The sequence below is a fragment of the Halictus rubicundus genome, chromosome 2, assembly GCF_050948215.1.
Source record: "Halictus rubicundus isolate RS-2024b chromosome 2, iyHalRubi1_principal, whole genome shotgun sequence".
Lineage (NCBI taxonomy): Eukaryota > Metazoa > Arthropoda > Insecta > Hymenoptera > Halictidae > Halictus > Halictus rubicundus.
The window spans coordinates 7,471,896-7,490,332 of NC_135150.1; the positions used below are offsets into that span (position 1 = coordinate 7,471,896).

The window sequence follows — 18,437 nt, forward strand, 5'->3', positions numbered from 1 at the left end:
TTGCTTGCTCCCTTATCTTTCTTCCGTCGATCCACCCCCTCCCCTTCCTCTCACTCTATCTCTCTCTCTCTCTCTCTCTCTCTCTCTCTCTTTCCCACCTTTCCTCTCGATCTTCTCCTTCTCTTTCCCCTACCCCCTTCTCTCCCTCTCTCTCTTTCTCTCTCTCTCGGTGTACCCCTCAGTCAGACCGGCAGGAAAACCTTGTACTCGGCCTCCCTTTTCTCCGGCGCCCTTTCTCTTCTTTCTCTTCGTTCTGCACGAGATGACGACCGAGCGTAGCCTGACGATGTCCGGCTGCACCGAGGGATCGCGACGACGTCCACCTTGCTCGCCGACGATGACGACGACGAACGACAACGACGACGACGATGACGGAAGCGATGCAGGAGATGAGGTTAGGAGGAAGAGGAAGAAGAAAAGGAAGCACCTCCCTGCGGCACGCGCGCGCACGAGAGAGAGAGAGACAATCCAGCATCCAGCTACGCCCGTGACAGCGTCTGGGCAACTACTGAGGACGATCTGCGCGGTTCCGGCGCAAGCTTTCGTTCGAATTTTGACCGGCCGCGGCGCCACCGTTGTTCATCCCTTTTCCTTAAACGGGCTGCGACCATGGTGCGCACCACCGTCCACCATTCACCACCGCACGGATCCCCAGCATCGCTAAATTCGCGAAAGATCCGACGAAGTGCTCGTATTTCGGATGGCTTTCCAAAATCGTGTCGCACCGGTTAAAGTGACGGGATTCTTTTTCCAATTAGCACTATCAGAACGATGAATTCGAAAAATCTTGTTCATTTTCGCTTCGTCGAATCTCGCCGATAGGGAACGGTTGTGTTGCTATTCCCGAGTCGCTGTGCCTGTATTCTGTTAACGCGGCTCGTTACGAGTTGTGCTATGATTATCGTCATGAACGAGTGGTATTATAGAGTTTATCGGTTGTGGCTGACTAGCGGTCGAAACAGTTTTTCGCTTTCCCTGAAAATGGTTTTCGAAGTTGTATCGCTTTTGTTGGGATATTGTTGTTGCTTTTTTTTTTTTTGTTGATTTCGATTGAGATATACGTTTGTGAAGTTTTTAGATCAGAATGGTTGATGATTTTTTTCTTTTTTTGATCGGATGACTTGGAATTGTGTAAACTGTAATGAAATCTGTATTTATGTCATTCAACAATTATTTAATGAACCTATTTTAATTGATATTTCATTATATCCAATTAAGATATGTATTCGTGATATTTTTGGCTCAGAATAATCAATGTTTTTTTAAGAAATCGTGTAAAATGTAAGATAATAATAAAATCTGTATTTATTGATCTTTTATTATATCCAATTATGGTATATATTAGTGGTCTTTTTGGTTCGTTCGACGGAACTTGGTTTCTTTTTTTAAATTGAATGCCTACATCGTGTAACATGTAATGCAATTATGAAATCTGTATTTATGTTATTTAAAAATTATTTCATGAACCTATTTTAATCGATTTTAACAAATATATTAACTTAACAGTGCAGGCACTTAGGTTTCAAACTTATTTTATTCATTTAAGATTTATTTGCTACTTTGCGACTACATCTACTTGCGTACCTACTTATATTGACATTAGCTTATTGTGATTTATTTAAAAAACCAATTACGAAAAGAAGAATCCGTTGCGCTTAATTGAAATGCGAAACTTTTATAAAAAGTGAGATACAAGTCCAAAAATATTACAGTCATCAAAATAAAATTTGATTCGATATCACCAAAAATCTGGTACAGTTAATCCCACCATTGTACTAAGCGAACATTGTAAATAATAATTTTGATTTTACAAGAATTTTGAGATGAAACATTTCAGAATAAATCGAAACCATGTAGCAGGATTAAAAATGAACCCATGTAAAAGAGACTATATTGTCCCCCAAATGATCAATTAATTATCTGAAAATATTAACTTCTTTCGCATGCAGAAATACTTGCATTGTTCGACTTCGAAAAATCAATTGTTTTTTATAGTAGCACGCATAGAGAGCATATCTTTCAAGTTTTAGGAAGAAATTCAAAGTAGTCGTGTAGATACAACTCATGAAATAGTATCGCATGCTGAGAACTTTAAATGTGTTTTTCTTGAGATAAGAAAGTCGAACATTTGCATTTAAACAGTCACTATTTCTCCAAACATAATTCTTTTTCGTTTTAGATCAAACGATAACGAAAAAAATTGAGTAACAGAAACACAACGTTCCAGATTAATTTGTTCCTTTTGTTTCTTTATAAAAACTGTTAAAATATTGATATCTTTTATTAAACAGAAAAAGAAAGTCCCTCTTAAACTCCATTGAGTTTCAATGTTAAGAAAATTATTTCTATAAAAAAAAGGTGTCCAGCAGAGTTCGGGCAAAAGTTATTTCAAATAACGAATAAAATCGATTTATTCCTTATTCGTAAACGACAAAAAAATCGACTTTATTCATGAGATGTGAAAACAAATAAATCGAATTTATATATTATTCTTTATTTGAATACAGTAATATTCACGAATAACGAATGAATTTTAATAGTAGACATCGTAATGAATCCAGAGTTCGGTAAAAAGATTAGAAGACTTAAAGAGTATTAATATATTATTTTCACTAAATTAAAATTATTAGTCAAAAAATATAAAATATTTAGCTCCCGTGTTTTGCAACTGATGCACAAACGTTTTATTTTGCATAAAAATCCGGAGTCCAATAATTACTATAATATTAACTTTTGCTCATACTGAATGTTTTTAATTTTACTTCTCTTCCTATTCAATGATCGCAAGGCAGAATTTTTAAAATACGCTTTTATCACAATTGTCAAGCTATGTAGCATTGCCCATGTCGCATAATGATTTATTCATCATTATTGCACTAGTTTGCTGATATTGTTAATAACTTCTTTCATTTTATTACTTAAGATTTAGGGAGTTCTTCTTTTCTATGTGTATATGGAACACTACATTCATTGCAAATCAAATATCGATGTGATTACATTTATTGTACAACAAAATTTATTTTTGTTTTAATTTTGTGGAATAAATATAACATAATTTTTACCATATTATTTATACAATTCAGAAAACAATTTGTTTCGCAATCTACTATTTTTATAAATAAATTAAATTTGAAAATGTGCAAAATGAATAGATACGGTCCACATTATATTGAGGTCGGTGCAATTATCATGATAAAAACGTGCTGCAAATATGTGGATAAAAATTCTATAAAAAACTAAAGTTTTTATAAACTAACACTAAGCTTATAAAAGAACTAAAAATTGTTTTAATTTATCAGGTTATTCCTATTTTTTATTGTATTTTATCATAATATTTTTCGTAGACTGTATTGGGTAAGGGACCCAATTACTGTGAGGGTACCAATTACTGTGCCTATATTAATTACACTTATTGTTAAAGTATTATACCAAACACAGGGCTCAAAATTAATAATTACTGAGATTCTCTCAAACTAATTTCATTTTTTTAAAGATTCAAAATGAAGTTCATCGCGAGCCATCAACGATGGCCGTAGATATGCGAGAACGTATTATTAGTGCATGTGCCGCAATAACTGCAGAAACCCTAGAAACAGTTCTTCGTTCACTCATAATCCGACTACGCAAGTGCATTGATTGTAATGAACAATGCATCGAGCATTACTTGAAATAAAATTTGTCTCACAAATATTTTAGGAATTATTCATTTTTAGCCCTAATTGGTGTGATACTTTTTTATAGAGAATTTGGTACTTCATCCGAATTCTAGACAAAATATTGGGCATTTTATTTGTAAAAATGAAAGTGACCTCCATATGTCGATAAAAAAGGAAAGTAACAAAAGACAAATTACGGAACTGTATGTCCCCCTAAAAACAATGCAACATTTGTTTGAAAAATTTATTCGTACAACAAAGAACTTAAGAGTTATTTGAAGTCGTCATGTTACGAGACTCACCCTGTATATTTCTCATTCGAATATTTTTTGAAATGTGTTGTGCCCATCGCTGCTCAATTCAAAGCCGTACGGCCGTATTAAAAATTTTTAAAATGATACTGGGATCGTATTATACCCGAGATCAATTAAATTCAATAACTACTTTACTGCTTTTGCAGGATATCCAAGTAGCCCATAGTGTGCAAATGGAACATCGCTCCACTAATATTTGAACTTCCCTCGGCTGCGGCTTTCGGCAGCAAACGACATCCGTTGGTTAGAACTGTCCAATTTTTTAATTCCCCGGAGTATCGGTTCAAATATTTGCCGTTCCTACTGTGTTCGATAGCCAACGTAAGGGAAATGAAATAGTGTACAAACACTTGTAGCTGAGGACATCCAGCGACCGTTCTCAAGATCTGAAGGATAACAGTGGCGAAGGGGTTCCTGCTGTTTGCAACATTAACGAATCATGCAGCTATGTTGAAGTGTTCATGTAAATATGTCGAATTTTTGATAGGAATAAACTATATCCAGCCTGATCCACAACTTATACAGTCTATCACGAAAACAATGCACCTTAAGAGATTGAATCAATTACGAATTCTGGAGAAAATGCCAATGCTTTGATCGAAAATGATTTCATAGTGCTTACACCTTTATATTATTGTGATTAATAGACTGCTTATGGAAAATAAAAATTGTTTGCCTTAATTGCAAAACACAACAGCTACCATAGACCTTTATTTAATTTCTCGATAATTTTAATCAGTTGAAACTAATAGGCATAACAACATTTTCAAATTCTTTAAATATTTTTATTGTTTTGCATTTAATCTACACATTTTTGTCATAAATACGTCTGTCATACATTTTTCATAAATACGCTCGTACGTACATTTGTAGAATTTTTCGTAAGAGACATTTGTTGAAAATTTACAAACAATACTATCTTTATTTATATTGGCCATCGACCTAATCCCAACCAACTTGGATTACACCATCTCTTTGAGTTCCCGTAAACGATTCTCCATATTTTAATTACTGTTCGATGATAGCTTGTCCCAGAACAAAGTATAATCGCTCAACTTTTGAACCAGTCAATTCCTAGCCTTAAAACTTCGATTTTTGGCATTTTGTCGTCAAGATATACATTATTATACAGTAAAAAGTTAAAAATTTCTGCCAAGGTGAAGTTTAATCATTCTCTTTTCCGAGAATAAAGTTTCTGGTTCTGATGGCCTCGAAAAATGTTCGAAGTCCTAAGCATTATTATGTGTTACATCTACCCTTGGCGAAGGAGCTTCGATGAATCGTGACTTTCTCGCGCCGAATTAACTTTACGTGAATATCTAGGACAAGTGGACTGTATACTACAATGGTATAAAAACTGTGTGAACTGGTGAATTAATATATGTAATGTCGAAATATACTATCGGAGCCGGACAGAGTGAATCACTATGTGAATGCTATGCAGCGCCGGCTCGAGATGGGTTCAGCGCGTTCCCTGGAATCCGGTCCCGCGTTACAACTTACATTGAATTTTGATAACGTAATTGAAGACTTTGCAACGAAAAAGGCTAGAAAAATTATATTATAATACTTTACCATCCTATATAATATGTTATAATGTGTTTATAATAAATAATGTACTTAGAAGTGTTTTTTATAGCTCGCGCAATTTTTTAACTCCGCCCCGCAAAAGTTTACGCCGGCCCTGGTGCTAGGTATCGCGTTTACAAAAAATTCTATAGTAGGAGGACTCGCAATTGTCCAATTGGATTTAAGTTGTTTTTGGACAGTGCCCTCTTCAGTATATTAGCCACCGCCCATTACAAAGCTTGCGGGAGTAGAACATGGCCGAACGGGCCCAAGGCGGGCGGAAGATGTTGGGATTTTCCCAGAGGCTTTGGGTGCCTCGTAAATGGACACGGCCACGTGTTGCTGGTGACCCGGCATTCTATACATTATCGTTTTATGTCTAGGAGGCTAGGGCCCTAGAGATGCACGTGCTTGCCAAGTGCGCGCAAGCTGTAAAGCAATTTCCAGGGTCCTAGCCCCAAATAAATGTGTTTTGGCTTAGTTGCAATAAAATAATTAGCTAATAATGTTCCGGGGCCAACACCTTCAAATGATGATAAAGAATCTCGTAATGGCTACGAAATTACTGTGAACTATGAATGTAACTATGAAGTTACATAAATCTGCATTTCGTTCATTAATATTTTCAATAAATCGAAAATAATATAACAACATCATTCGATCCTTCTAATGTCTTTATAGGTTTATATGTGGTCATTTTCGTTATAAATGCATAAAATCCGTAGTTCAATCACAATACAGTTTTAATAAGAATGAACACCTAGCAACTGGTATGATCTTTTGTGAAGCATAAAAAAATAGTCTTGCCTTAGAGAATACTATATACGAACTATAAAATAAACACTGAATTTTTACAATTGTCTCTTCTCAGTGTACATCACAATGGAATGGAACTTATGAATTGATATCACCGTGGCACGATTGTCACCGAATTATGAGGTACACCGAGTACAATGTGCAAATAGCGACAAATCGATGATATATCGTGAAATGCCACCGCGACGGGAATTGCGTGAAACGTACAACTACTTCTAGTTTTTATTCTATTCCCTTTCCTTCGGACTTCGATGCAATGTTTGGTACTTTTTGGAAGATCTCTTTCGCATTGTTCATCTATTTTTATTTAAAATAGTGCAACGAACGTCCCTAGACGCACAAAGTGATTTTGCAATTCCGAGAGTGGTTTGATACAAATCAAGTTTATTGATACAAACGTTACACAACGCCGTGAAATTTGACAGAGAAGTCAGATTTAATTAGAAATAATGTAGTTGATCGACGTACCCATTAATTTCTAATAATATTTCTTGTTAATAGTAGTGTTTTAATTTTCCCAAATATTATAAAAAACATTTAATATAACACATATAATGGCTATGACCGATACCAAATATTTTAGTCATTGTTTTAAAAGACACGTATGAACAACATTTCAATGGAATTGTTGTATTTAACATGTAGATGTTTACGCATTTCTAAAAAATATTACTGCAGAACATACATTGAAGCTACAGTTAAATTGAATAGTGTTTTAACTTTCGTGTTAATATTAAAATTATTGCTAAAAGTCACCTTTTGTTCAACATCAGTCCTTAACATTACAAGAAAATCTTATTTTGCATAAAGATTTACAGTATAGCTGTATTCATTTAACACTAAATATACCGAGCACTAAACGTAACTGATGTATGGTGACTTACAAAAATTACAAAATTGAATTTCATTACATGTTCTGCTATTTTTATAATAATATATGCTCGAATGAAGTAATTTATTCAATCGTTTCCAATGGAAGCGTTTTTGTATTAGGTTGTCCCAAAAGTTTGTTTCGTTCTCGTTCAGTAAGGGGAACCTTAAGCTATGTCCACACTAAAGCACCAACAAAAACTTTTAGTTGATATTGCCTGTATCTTGAAAAAATCGTCGCTTTTACCGAATAAAAGATGAAGAAGGCAACAGGGGACAACGAAGAGTCGCTCGATGTAGCTTCCGTATGGACATAGCTTTAGGAAATAATAAAACATTAACGAACGGATGATCACGTTGTTTGTATGTGCTCGTATTATTAAACTTTTCGGACAAGCTAATAATGTCAATGATTGTAAAATAATGCCATTTGGTGGTGGTACATCTAGTGTTAAACTTTATACAATACTAAATATATATATACACCATACAAATATTTCGTTAGATACAAAGCAAGCGTTCCGTTATATCCCCTTATTTGACCATAATACCTGTAATTTGCTTGCTGATTACACCAATTACTTGAGACTCCTGGGAGGCGTAATTCTTCGCACCCCTCATGAATAAATAACATAATACTGGCCGAACAACAACAATGAAAAACCGCAAAGGGGTGAAATTGGACGTCAATTTCAATCGGACAAGAAGATGGACACGCGGATGGAGAGTAATAAACATGCATCGTTTCGTGTACGATGTTGGGTTAAATTAATGGAGCATGAAACTGCCCAGCTTGTGGTCACGCAATTAAACGCTCTCGACTATGATATGCTTCATAGACATTAGCCTGACACACGGTTTTCGAATCTCCTCTGTGTTTTACATGGCAACGCTTTCATAGTGCAAGTTGATAACTCGATTGCTACGTTTTACGTAGCGTACCATTAAATATATGAATTTTTTTCGAAAATATAATAATTAAATTAAGAAACCTGTATATTTGGTAAGAAGGGGAAAACGCGGACCAATCAGAATCGGCTACAGTGACTTCCGCTGAGCGTGGCGTTGATTGGTCTGCGTTTTTCGTTAATAACTCTTTAACAAAGCCGCGGAGAACATTTTCGCACAGGAAAAAGTTACTTCAAATGACCTTGGGAATCACCCCTTCCAAGGAAGTAGAAGATTTTTGGAACGCCCTGTACACGAAACTTGCACGGTATGAAAATTCTTATAATTTGTGTGCTAAAGTTCAAAGTGTTCAGAGTTCTGTGAGTTCTAAAAGTTCAAATAGTTCTTTATGTCTCGGAGAGTTCTTCCCGTTCTCAAGGTTCTTAGTGTTCTGAGTTTCAGACCTTACACAATCGCCTACCAAAGCTCAGGAAGAGAACATCTCTTTGGTAGGGATAAAAAGGGGACGAATCACTAGTTTGGGGCGTAATCCAACAATTGTGTAGCGCCTACTGACTCCATGATTTCATTTTCTCACGTAAGCCTCGTAAAACACTGCACAAAGATCCCTTTGTTCAGTGATCTTTTCCCCGAAACTGGTGTCAGCTTTCCACTAAATGTGGGCCTGCGATGCGTCAATTGTATTAAGTGGAGTACGGCTGGTTTCCTTTTCCGTTTCAAAACAAGACATTTAGCTTTCAGCTGTTCCCAAGTCGCTGCACCCATCGAACTCTTAAGACCAAGCATGCCAATAAATATCTCAAAAACAGTGTCCCACTCGATCGTAGCACAGAACCAGACACGATGTCTAAACAATTCTAGACAGACCTACCTTTTGTACCATGAGTCGACAGAGTATTAAATTTCGTGTGAAAATGTATTGGACCTTCATATATCCTGAACCTCATTGTTAACGAGATACCGAAATAATTTATGAAACCCTGTTACCCATACAAAAAAATGTTTGTATCACAATATTTCCCTCTCTATACCACGTGAGTTTTGTATATATTATTTTTTCATATTATCACAAATAACGGAAATATTCAAGGTGGTCAGAATTATTGGTCTTCCCTGTGGATGTGGATACCAAGTTTATTAAATATTTCATAATTGAGCCTGCAGGACTCTTGGCATTTTCTCGGGTTATTTCAGGAATAAAGTATTTCATCAAAAAGTAAAAAATATTAACGATTATCAAAGAAAACACGTTTTTCATTTACTATAAACTTATATAATTAGTATGTAATTAATATAATAATTATTACCGTTATCAATTGCACGCTATTATTATAATTAATTTATAGTCGGGTAGTTATAAATTAAAGGATCATGTTTATATTTCATTTATTTTGAATGGAGTAGTACAATAATGTGTGGGACGACATTATTTATTTTATACTTATATTATTTAATTTGGCTTCATGTTTGTATTGGCGCGTAAAATTTCAGTGTCAATGCATGAACGTAATAATAAGTACATTATGAACATTGTTTATCATTATATTAACTTAATAAACCGTTTTATATTGCCATTGACTTTCAAATATGAATTAATTAATATTATAAAAATAACAGATAACATTATAAATGCAAATAACAATTGTAAAGCCGAAAGTACTAATTTATTATCTTTACTTAACAGAAAAAATATATTTGTGATTTTTAGTAAATTTAATTATACCGACTCATACAATAAATTTCTTACATGTAACTGATAATACTGTTTACGTGTCAAGTTATATAAAAGAACCGACGTGTGTACTGGTAACATAATAATAAAAATATAAAAAGGAATGAAAAATAAAATATATAAAAATAAAAAACGCCATGATAAGTATCGTTAAAATTAAAATCTGTTAATTTAAAAAGGAAAAACCGTTTATGCTAGTCATCAGAATAAGTAATGAATTCTTACAAACAGTATCGCTATGAAAATTATGGGTCTTAGCAAGGAACATCATAACCGATCGCAGTAACATAAACCAAACAAGTCTATATTCTATAATACTTTGGTAACACTTATTGCTAATGTCTCTGTTATGCTCTTTAAGTTTTTGTTTCTGGTACTCACTACAAACAGGAAAAGTTAGCCTAAAAACTTCTCGAAAAACAAAACAATACGAACCAAAAACAAAAATGATTCCTTCACGCAGCTTACCTTAACAATTATTTTTATGCCGCTTCATATGATTCTCGAAAGCACCGAATTTACTATACATTTTTTTACATATGCTACATGTGTACGTTGTCGAACGATTGCTAGCGTATTGAACGCCATGAGCGACTTTTAAGTGGTGAATCAGAGAAGATTTGTGTCTGAAACGAAACTACCGTCAATACGTTCTGGAAATCGTTGAAGAATGCTGTGGATCAGCGATCGCCTCACTTTTCTTTACCTATAGTTTCTCGTGCATATGTCGCATTTGTATGGCTCTTTTAAGCGACCGCAATGGATGAAATGCCTATTGAAATGATATTTTCGATTGAAAAGCCTGCCGCAACTTTCGCAAAGTATTACGTACATACCTGAAAAGAAATTCGGTAACTACGGTTCTTGCTGTGAATAAAATCTGATATTACCTCCATGCGCTCCGGCCTGATGCATCGCCATTGTGCGCGCCGAGAAGAACGTTAGAGGACATAGCAAACACTGAAGTCTACGATAAAAACGCGTCCAATATAGTACAAAAATACGTTGAGAACATCAAGATGCATAGTATTGCTTATAATTATTTCAACAACAAAGATTCAACATTTTCGCTTATCTTCAATGTTAATTGCACTAGGGAACAGTATTCAAATAATGATAAAATCACACAATTTCTTTCATATGAATCGAAACTATATGTCACGAAGGTCACAAAAATGTAAATTAAAAATGCTACCCGGAAACTGGTCTGTTCTTGATAAATTGACAAAAATGGATGAGATTGAAAAAGAAAACTGAAAGACCAAAATGATAATATTAAAATAATATCAATTATAAAATATTAAAATAATTATCTGTATTTTATAAAAATAAACAAATAAACAAATAAACAAATAAATAAATGAATAATAATAAATTAATAATAGATAATAATTGGAGTTTTTGAACTGTCTCGATGATCAAAGTATAAAAGAAGCAGTGTTCGCTTCTTGCCGTCACTATAAAAATTATTATTGTTTCTGATCAATATTAGTTTCATTAGCATTATCATTTATTATCGTTAATTTTTTCTAATTATCTATCATTCATTTATTACAATTTATTTTTATATAACAAGGGTATTTAATTTTGAACAGTTAGTTTTGCCATTCAAACATTTACTTTTCATACCATGTGATGATATCATATGCTATTTACTTACTCGTCATTATTTTCAGCTTCTTCTGTGTATACCTGAGCTTGTAATGCATCCATTTCTTTCGACTCAAGTGAAGTTATGGCCAAGTCAAGCTGGTGCAAGAAGTCATCATTGATATCGTTGTACATGTTGCATTCTGCATTTTCTATTTCAGTTAGCTCCTTCAAAATCCCTTCCTCAATATTCTCGATACAAGAAATGGTTGATTCCGTAGAAGACAACTCCGCATTTTCTAATTTGTATTGTGAAACAATTTCAGGCATATTTGGCGTATCCGTATATAAATTATTTTCATTGCATTCTTCATTTAGCAAATATAAACTATTTTCATTGCATTTTTCATTGAAAGTATCAATGTCAGGTATATTGGGTATTGGCAAATGCGAATTATTTTCATTGTACTTTTCATTTAAAAATTCACTGGTTGAATTTATATCGTCCTCCACAACAGTTAAATAGGAACAATCAAATTTGGCTTGACGATTTATTTCACTATCATTCATAACTATGTTATCTGACAAAACTCTGTCTTTCGCTGAAACCATGTTCTTTTGTTCACTGATTGCTATCCAGTGTGCAGCACAATCTTCATGGCAATAACTGCAACAAGGATTTAATGAGTAGTTTGGTTTCTTATCATTCTTGCTACAGCATTCCGACAGTGTTGAATACTGTATTTCATACGTGTCTACTTCATTGCCATTCATATCGTATTCTTTTTCACAAATTTCACTGTCATATATCGTATTCGAAGAATTAAATGTTTTGTTAAAGTCTACCGTATATTCTGTGAAGTCATAGTTACTAAATATCTCATTGCTCGAAAAATCAATGGAATCTTGCAAATCGATAGGCTTAGTTTCTCCCAAGTAGGGAACAACATGAAACTCAGTCGTGAATTCTGTCGATATATCGTGCGATATTGGCGGCAATAAATTTTCTTTCTGCTTCTTAGTTTCAAGAGCAGGTAGTTTATTTCTCCTTTTAGGTTTTTTTATACCAGGTCTTATTCTCTTTTCTTTTTTGCAGTTGTTTATTTCATTTTGGTCATCAACAAAGGTGTGAATATTCCAATTTGGTGATTTCTGGCATATATCTATGGAATTATGTTCCTGTTTTCTTCTACGAATTGATTTTTTACATTTATTACCAGTTTTTATGCAACTTCTCTTAGAAGATGAACCATCCAATGTTGTTACTGAATTATATGCTTCCTGTATATTTTCTTTCATATTAACAGAAACTGTTTCATTTGATGGCTCTTTAACAACTTTATGCATCTTTGGACTATTCTTTAATATATTGGGAATTCTACGAGTCAATGTTATAGTATTTTCACTTACTTGTTCCTTAGAGATTTCATTATGATTTACATTATAACTGTCCAAATTATTCCTTCCTCTACATTTTCCATTCTCTTCTGGTACATTACATCCAGTAAGTTTATATTGCACTTTATTTTCTTTTATGGGCAATACATTTAAGTTTGCATAATCATCCCTTGCATCTTCACTTTCCAAATTCGAATTATTATCATAACATTTAACCATAACAGTCTTAGTTTGTGGTTTTGACATTTTTCTGTCTTTCACGAGTACTATATCTATTCCTCAATGTATATTGTTTCATTAATTATACATCTTTCTATATCGTATTACTCATATTATAGCTATAAAAAATTATTATTTTTGTATAATAATCGGTGTAATTAATTTACATAATTTACCATAGCAAAATGATATCGCTATAAGATGGACATATTCATTTTCGTTAATTAAACTTACCCAACTTTTTTGATGTTAGTAAGTCAGTGTATGCACTTTGATTGGAAATTGTAAGTCTGCTTGCACTCTTACTTCAGTTGTTACGATAAACCGGTAGAAATAAAATGATTAATGTGAACAGCTGTATGCGCATAATAATTTTTAAACGATTCATGAAAACACAAATGTTTCCAAATGTAAATTCTTGATCATCACCCGTCACCACGTACCATCGCCGGGTACCGTCACGATCGACGATCGAAAGTAAACTGTATTGCAGGATGATTGCAGAACCAGAAAGCTCTATGGTTATGGTGTAGACAGGTATATACATTGTACGAAACTTGAGACGTCCTTGAACAGCGCGATAACGTAAACACTTCGAGAGAGGAGAAAAAGAATCTTACGACGAAAAATATGTGTGTTAATCATTAACGTTTAATATTTTTAAAATGTATATGACACGGTTACCATTTTTTTAATCGAGTAACTCTTAAATCCTTCGATTAGATGCACAGTAGACTACCGTATAACGTGATGAACAAATTGTTTGAAAAAGACTGTATACATATATGTATTTTCCGTAGTGGAAAGTATAGAGTCTTCTTAAACGATTCTTTATACATTTACATAAAATACATATACGGTCTTTTTAAACAGTTTTTTGATCGCGTTATACGGGACACTGCTGTAATTGTAAAAGTTCGATTGAACATCAAAATTTTTCAATACGAATAAACTGAATATGAATTTGAGCAAAAATCAATTATCGGAAAATCTAATTTTGATTATTTATCTGTTTAGCATCTAAAATATAATTCAAGATCATCTTTACGTGTTCATGCTTTGTGTGCGTATGCGAGAACTAAACGTGTATACGTTCCGACATCGAAATTAAACGATTTTTGTCTCATTTTACGGTGTACAATCTATTAAAGATGTGATTGAAATCATAAAGTGAAATCAGGTGGTATGGTAATAAAATACTTTATTGTGTTAATACGATTGGGTGTAATAAAATTTTAGAAGTAACAAAAGATGATGTATGTGTGAGAACAGTGATAAAATAAATTAAACGCTCTGTGCCTTACAATACTTGAACGTCGGTTTGGCTTGTATAATTAGATAACATAAATACAGTTACCAATCACCATCGTCCGATACATCATCGTTTTGAAGCCTTAGTGTAGAAAACAATACATCTCTAACTTTCGGCTTTGGATCTTCGGTAATTTTCGTTGACACAGCTTCTGCTTGACCCAACAACCATTCCAACTCTATTGCATAATCATTTGTGTTAATATTATTCATATTGGTTATCTACATTAAAAATTTGTTTCTGTATTCATAGTTGTGCATACCTGCTTCTGTTAGTTTCATGCCTCTTAATTCAATTGGACCAATGAATTTTTTCACCATGTTCCCATTGTTGTATACAAAAATACAAGGAAGATTACTGTCTGGCCAATTAGGAATGCAAGTGGTCGAAATACTTTTTAAAAATTTTGTTGCTGGAAACTTCCTTGCTAGATTAGCTAAGTACTGGTTTATTAGTGTACAAAGTGGGATGCTAGAAATAATAATTACAGTAATGTGTAGCTCTTTATCGAATGTTTCTTCTTGTCAAATAAATGATCATACCCAGACTTATACAAATGAAGAACTACCCAAATATCTTCTCCAGCATTATTTACTTCTTGAACATAATCTTCTCCTGATATTTCTTTGACTTCTCCGTACTTAGATTTACTAGCCAACTCTTTCATTTCTGCTATTCGTTTACGACGATACTCCAATAGAATTCTCTCATCCTCTTCATCTTCCAGTTCATCTAATTCATCTAATGTTTTGCTTTCTAAATCATCGGTTGCTAAAAAATGTGGAAATATCATTAGAAGTTGAAATAAAATATATAGCATAAAATTAATAACAGAATATTTAAGTACTTCGTCCAGTTTTTTCATTTATAGTATTTTCCACTATGTCCAATATTTGATCTTCCGTAACTTCTTTTTCTTTTTCTGGAATAATCCCTTTACTCCTAAGTATGTCATTCCACTGGGTGTCTTCATTCGGATCTTGCTACAATAATAAAATTTAGGTTATACAAACATATAGATAAAGCAATTAAAGAAAATCTTATTTCAACTCTTTCTTACTATTATAATATTGAGCAGCTAGAGCATTAAAAATTATTTCAGATCTTGAATCTTGATAATGATATTCCTTTTTTGGAGTCAGAGATATTCATCTTAACATAACCTCTATTTCGAAAAGTCAAATCGTCACTTACCATGGTGAAATGAAACAATTACTAACGCGATATCAGCCGAAAACGTAGATTTGTAGTATGTGATTAAAGAAATTGATGTAACTGAATCGTTGAAGTGTCAAAAATCTATTGTACACGTATGTAGAGTTATGAACGACAGCTGATCACGTTTCACTACAATGAGGTGCGCTGCACACCCGTACTTTTACATACGTGCATTTATGGTATCATCAATGACGCATTCACACTCCAATCTCATTCTATTTAAAAACTGTGTCATAGGCGGTGGCGCCCCACGTGGCTGCTCTGGAATTCTAAATATATTTTTTAGCTATTCATATTCAGCAGTGAAAATCATATTCGGAATTTTTTTCTTTTAAACACTGTCACAAATAAATTAATTGCCTCAATAATTTAAATCTTCTAATTTACATTTTCTATTCGAAGAGGCCATCGCGAAGTCAGGAAGTACCAGATAAATAGCTTTTGTAAAAGGATTTTCTTACAATTGCCCGTCATAAAACGAACCGAGTACCTGAAGTGTCCAGCTGAAAGCCACGTGTTGGACTTTCACTTTTTACTAAATTGCCGACATTTATGACCATAGAAAAAGATAGAATAAAATAGAACCGATATACATATATAAGGACGCGAAATATCCCATTATCCCAGTATCCGAAAATATTGCAATTTTTATCAGACGTCCTGCTAAAATAAATTTTCAAAAAACCACAAGCTTGTATACTATATTCATAGTGTACGATATTGTTCGAAAAATGATAAAATATAAAGTTGATTGGAATTTCATAGTTTTATTTTATTTTTCATGCATCGCACACATTAGCAAGAGGAATCCTATACAATTTTTATTCTATTGTTATTAATCTTCTGAATGATATTTATAATATGTATAATTTATTTTGAATGATAGAACAATTTTGATAATAAATGCAGCTTCTGATGTCAGATTTACGGTAGATATATTTGTAAAACTGGTACAACAAATGTAAACGTAATATGTTCGTCCCTTTTTACGATTACATTGTAAATACTTACTATGTGTTTGTAACTCTTACTCACTCTCCTTGGCTTAAAAAAGCAGTGCTGTTTACAAATAATCATCGACTAGGTACGTACTGTCCCTATCTTCCAGATCTTCTACAGTCCGAACTTTTTAATACTACCAAAACAATGTGCTCGGTTAGCATATCGCCTACTTTACCTGTTTTTAATACTAACCGTACCACGACTGGTCAAATGACCGATTTCACATCTTTTATTTTGTATTTATTGAAATTACGCAGATACTTCCATTCAAAATTATTAAATAAATTTCTTCATTCAAGCACATATTGCTATAAAAATTGCGAGAAATCTAAACATGTAAATTCAGTCCTGAAATTTTTATACACATAATGTCGTATATCAGTCATATTTTGTACTCGATACGGTTAGTGTTAATAACTACACAGCGGATTTTATGCATTTATGTCAAAAATGAATAAATGTAATTTAAAACAGTAAAAACATTGGAAGAATATAAAAATATTGTTATATTGTTTTCGACCTGTTAAACGTATTAAGAAAGGAGATTTTCTATTTCACTCTAGTTTGTTGCAATTCTGGTTGAAAATTTTTATTTTGCATGAAGAACCGCAAAACTATCCGCTATCCGAACTTTCCGCTATCTATTAGTAACAAATCGTTTCTAAATGAGCATATTATTAAAAATGATACTGCAAAATCCAGATGGTATCAATGCGCTAATTTTTTGTATAAAATTGGGTGTGCACAAGTTCTTTTTCGATTCGCTAAACATTGTTGCAATAATTTTTCCGCAATTGTTTCGTGTATATCGCTCAGGTATTGAGAGTTAATGTAATGGAAGAAATACATATTCCGTGTGCGGGAAATTGTAGAGATCAAACAGCAATGAAAAAAGTGTCATTAAGGGAATAATAATTGCACAACGAAAGTTAATTAAGCAACGCTTCTCATTAATGCGAACTATACACGCGAACTAGATTCTTATTATACTTTTTCAGCTACAGGTATATTTGTTAGCAGGGCATAATCAGTATATTATTGAACATAAAAAGTCAATGAGATAATATTTTACGAAAAATGATCGTGAGCAAACTGCACATGCACAAGTTGTCTTTCAATTTGCTACACATTGTCGTAATAATTTTTTCCCAAATGTTTCGTGTATATCGTTGCGGAAGAAATATAGATATGTATATAGAATTTCCCAAAAATGTTGTACCTCCTTGAAAGGGGCAATCCCTCGGGTCATTTGAAGTAACTATTTCCTTTGCGAAAATATTCCCCTCAACTTTGTTAAGGAATTATTAACGAAAAACAAGGACCAATCAGAGCGCGGCTACAGCAGACTGATTTCGGCTCGGCCAATGCCAACACCGCATTCTACTATAGCCGCGCTCTAATTGGTCCGCGTTTTTCGTTAATAACTCCTTCACAAAGCCGCGGAGAACATTTTCGTAAAGGAAAAAGTTACTTCAAATCACCTCAGGAATCACTCCTTTGAAGAAAGTACACCATTTTTGGGACACTTTATGTATGTATTTCATGTGTAGAAAACCGTAGAGATGAAACAGCAATGAAAAAGCGTAATTAAGAGAATAATGATTGCAAAATGAACGTTAATGACGCAACGCTTCTCACTAATTTGAGCTACGCACATGGGCTAGGTTGTTATTACACTTCTTGTGAGTACAGGCGTATGTCATCAAAGTATAAACGGCAAGAATCATTGGAGCAGTCCATAGACTGTGTCGCCTGTAATCAGGGAAACCGGTTAATCGTGCAGCTGTGCTGGACCACGGTTGTGTTTTGTGTCCCGCACCAAATACCTAAAA

General features: G+C 33.6%; 2 protein-coding genes across 6 annotated transcripts; both read right to left on the bottom strand.

Annotated features, from left to right (window-relative positions):
- Positions 1–9,505: 9,505 nt before the first annotated feature.
- Positions 9,506–13,859, bottom strand: LOC143363669 (uncharacterized). Of its 5 annotated transcripts, none has more exons than XM_076804229.1 (5): positions 13,308–13,859; positions 11,527–13,192; positions 10,757–10,833; positions 10,573–10,702; positions 9,506–10,492 (listed from the first exon to the last, which is right to left on the bottom strand). In XM_076804229.1, exons 2-5 carry the CDS (start codon positions 13,098–13,100, stop codon positions 10,336–10,338), a joined length of 1,938 nt encoding a protein of 645 aa, XP_076660344.1. In that variant the 5' UTR covers positions 13,101–13,192; positions 13,308–13,859; the 3' UTR covers positions 9,506–10,335. The 5 variants fall into 5 exon arrangements, 2 of the variants coding, with proteins under 2 accessions (XP_076660344.1, XP_076660346.1); XM_076804231.1 differs by having other exon boundaries at positions 10,353–10,492; positions 10,573–10,638; XR_013083871.1 differs by having other exon boundaries at positions 10,432–10,492; positions 10,573–10,638; positions 10,703–10,833.
- A 398-nt stretch (positions 13,860–14,257) lies between these two features.
- Positions 14,258–15,781, bottom strand: Viaf (viral IAP-associated factor). Its single transcript, XM_076804236.1, has 5 exons — positions 15,580–15,781; positions 15,233–15,368; positions 14,928–15,156; positions 14,648–14,856; positions 14,258–14,563 (listed from the first exon to the last, which is right to left on the bottom strand). Exons 1-5 carry the CDS (start codon positions 15,580–15,582, stop codon positions 14,427–14,429), a joined length of 714 nt encoding a protein of 237 aa, XP_076660351.1. The 5' UTR covers positions 15,583–15,781; the 3' UTR covers positions 14,258–14,426.
- Between the last annotated feature and the right edge of the window lie 2,656 nt (positions 15,782–18,437).